At 41.5% G+C, this 3,620-nt stretch overlaps 2 protein-coding genes across 2 annotated transcripts in view; one reads left to right on the forward strand and one right to left on the reverse strand.

The window, feature by feature from the left end:
- Positions 1–729: 729 nt before the first annotated feature.
- LOC118333891 (protein atonal homolog 8-like) lies at positions 730–2,762 on the reverse strand (the record flags this gene model as incomplete). Its single annotated transcript, XM_035669706.1, is given in 1 exon segment — positions 730–2,762. A coding segment is annotated over 1 exon segment (652 nt), but the record flags the coding sequence as incomplete, so codon positions are not given.
- The window catches only part of LOC118333910 (protein atonal homolog 8-like), a 6,995-nt gene continuing 5,644 nt past the window's right edge, over positions 2,270–3,620 (forward strand). Inside the window, exon 1 of the mRNA XM_035669730.1 lies at positions 2,270–2,356. Coding sequence (XP_035525623.1) covers positions 2,270–2,356 — 87 coding nt within the window. The remainder of the gene's footprint in view (positions 2,357–3,620) is intronic.

The raw sequence follows: 3,620 nt of genomic DNA on the forward strand, positions 1-3,620 counted from the left end.
AAAACTGTCTTTTAAGAGGCAGAAACCTAGGACAGACCCTTTGGCTCTAGGTGGGTGGTCGTCTCCCTCGACCTTTTTTTTTTATAATATCATGCAGCCCTAATATGCATTATTTTGGACAGCTTATACCCTACCTCAGAAATAAAAAGGACTCTTTTGTTTCATAAAGAAAATATAAGAGAAAATATGTTGCGTGTGTATAAAAATAAATATTTTTTTCAGTTATAATTGGTCTTCAGTCTTACATTGTTAAAATCAAAATCAAATTTTGAACCCAAATTGAACTATAAGTTGAGCATCGTTTCATCCTTGATTAGCACAAGATAAACCTGAAAAGAGGTGAGATGCAGTAATATACTAATAACTAATGATTATTTGAATTGCTGATTAATCTATTTATTATTTTTCAATCCATTAATCCACTCAATCTATAAAATGAGAGAAAATAGTGAATAGTGAGTCCCATAGGTGACACATATCTTGTTTTGTCTGATTAACAGACAGATGATTATTTTACAATGACATCAAGAGAGAGAAAAGCTGCAAATCTTCACACAAAAAACAGCCAGTCAATGTTTGGAACTTAATAATTAAACTATTAATAGACTACAAAATTGTTGCTTCTTAATTCTCTGTAATTAATAAACTGATTATTTATTTCAGCTGTAATTTCAAAACAGATATATCATAGATATTTCATAGGTAAAATAGTGACACTCCATACATTCACCTTAGGTGACTGGACCTGGGGCGTCGTGTGATCGTGACACTGGGAGGTCTGGGAGGCTCTAGGGACTGAGAGAGCTGCACTCTGGCCTGACTGAGGGGGATCCAGGGAGAAGGCCTGCTGGCTGGGTGAGTGGCTATGGCTGCTGCTGGTAGACGTTGACAGAGGGAAAGTGGAGCGGAGGCCCAGTTTGAGTCTGTTGGACAGAGGCTGGGAGATGGCCGTGGGCCAGTGGGAGATCTCTGGGTTAGAAAATGGAGAGGCAGGTAACTGGGACGGTTTAGAAGTGATGGCAGGCACATTAATCCCAATTCTCATGTCTAAGGCACCACTCTGAGCTGGAGCTACGTTGCGTTCTGGCAGTCCTGACAGAATCCCTGCAGTGCTGGCCATCGCCTCCTGTGACATCATCAGCTGCCTCTGTAATGGAGCCAACCTGCTGACACTACAAGCCTCTGTCTCATCCACAGAGTCCACATCAGACATGTCCGCTGGGTAGGTTTTCATCCTCTCAGGCTCAGGGTCGCTGAAAAGCCTCTTAGGCTCCCGGGACTTCCTCTTGAACTTCTTGTTAGTGCCTGGTGCAGTGATCAGTACTGGGTCTTTGTTCATGGATCTATTCCAGGTATTAGTCAGTGGATGAGGGTTCTTCATTTTCCAACAATTAGTGTAACTAACAAGCTGAAGTGAAACAACAAATCTTATTTTCAATATGCAAAATGTAAATTAAACTGAACTAAAGCCTGTCCAACAAAATATTTCACTCACTGAGTGTCATCTTTCTGAACTTTCTCTTGCTGGAAGCATTTGCTTCATTACTGTAAGAAAGTCAATGGGGACTTTGACACAACTTTTGGTCCCAGTCTATGTGAGACTTTAATTTAGAATGTACTCATACTCAACTAGTGTGAGTTTGGTTCAATAAGACAAACTTTCAGCTGTGTAACACTAACTGCACTAACAGAAGCTGCACAGTTGTGTGTGTTACTTTAACTTCACCAGCAGGTTTTCTGTGGCTCCACTCTGTCTGCATAGCAGCATCCTGAATAATCTTGCTACATTAGGACACAAAGCTGTGTAACATCTGCTATTCCGCACGAGTCGTCCCTCTGGATCAACACTTGCAGGGAGTTTTTCCTCAGCTGTAAAGGTTCCTTTCTGTGCAAGCAGTCCAGGCCTGTGCCCCAGAATTGGGGTTACAGTCGAGCTGTCTGAGCGTGGCTCCAGTCAGTCTGCATAGCAGCACTGTGAATAACCCACACTGATACACACACTGAGCACAGATAGGCTGCAGTGGAGCTGCAGCTGCTGGACACAATAATGGGAATGGCACATGAACAGGATGACAAAATCACAGCTCCACATGCAGTCACACTGAGCAGACAGGCTCTACAGGACAGCTCAACCACAGGTCACAGAATCTTATTATTTTATATTATTTACAGAATGAAACAAAAACACCTTCCAAACTTGATCTGCCACAGAGTTCAACCACCACACCTTTGTCAAAATGTCACAGCAGCAGGTCTCTACTGTTCCAAAATGATCCTGTCCCCTACATGCTTCCCTGGCACGGATCCATCCCTCACTGAAGCTCAGGGTTCCTTCTTGAAGAAAGCTCCGGCATCGGTACTATGTACAGTGTGTAACAGTGTGCAACACAGTGTACAGTCCACTGGACTACAATAAGCTCCTTATTTGCAGTAATTAATGCTTAACCAGTCCACTGGTGTGTCTTCTGAGCTGATCTGGCCCTGGTCCGGTCGTCCGGGTATCTCGGGGTCCTGCTTCCCTGCCTGTCCTGAAACACAACAGCGAGTGCAGCGTTCAGAGTGGTGCTGAGTGGTTACAGAGCAGAGGCGGCTCGCACTCCTCTTAACTGCTGGCGTCTGACTGGCTGGATCTGTCTCGAGCCTCACTCACTCACTTACACACACAGAGGGAGAGAGAGAGTATTAGCAGCCGCTGTAGCAAACAAGAGACTCGAATGAAAGAAAAGAAAGATGATCTTCTATTCAGTTACAGAAATAGCGCCTCTTGCTGGCGTGAAGCAGGACCCCCTACGCTTTACTGAATTTGCCCAATCCAAATTACACCATAGGACATTAAAAATAAAGCTGTTCGAGGGAAGGATTAGGGCCACGTGATACAAATTGATTTCACTTCTGAGTTGAAATTAAAAAGAAAACCAAGAAAGTTATCTTCATACTTGATCTTAACATCAGAATCCTAACATTAAAGCTGCAGAAGGTAACTTTTTATAATAATATTGTTTGTCATATTTTCTGAAACTTTCACTAGATCCTTACAGTAGACATGAGATAGATAATCTGTGAAAAAATAATGTTCCTCTGGTTCATTCTAGTGCTCCCAATGGCAATTACAAGAATCCACTGGGCCCAATGAACACAACCAATCAGAACTAAGAAAGATAGTAGATTTTCAGATGGTCTGTCTCAAAATGTCAAAATTTTGTGAAAGGAATCAGCAAATATGACAACGTTATTTTCTATAAAAGTTACCTACTGCATTAATACAATTATTAATACTCAAATACATTTTTCACATGCGGCCATAATCCTCTTAATAAAGGTAAAAATCGTAATGTCCATTTTATGATGAATGAAAGAACAATGTACTAGAGAAAACTTTTGCAATTTCAGTCAGGATTTCGAGTTCTCTCAGCATAGAGAAAGCACTGGTTAAAGTAATAATGACCTTTTAATTGCTTCCGACAATGGACTTGTCTCTGTACTTGTATTATTAGATCTTAGTGCCGCATTTGACACCATTGACCATAATATTCTTTTACAGAGACTTGAGCATATTGGCATTAAAGGAACCGCACTGAGCTGGTTTAAGTCATACTTATCAGATCGTTCTCAGTTTGTAC

Source organism: Morone saxatilis, unplaced genomic scaffold, assembly GCF_004916995.1.
Source record: "Morone saxatilis isolate NCDOM2014 unplaced genomic scaffold, NCSU_SB_2.0 Contig22, whole genome shotgun sequence".
Lineage (NCBI taxonomy): Eukaryota > Metazoa > Chordata > Actinopteri > Moronidae > Morone > Morone saxatilis.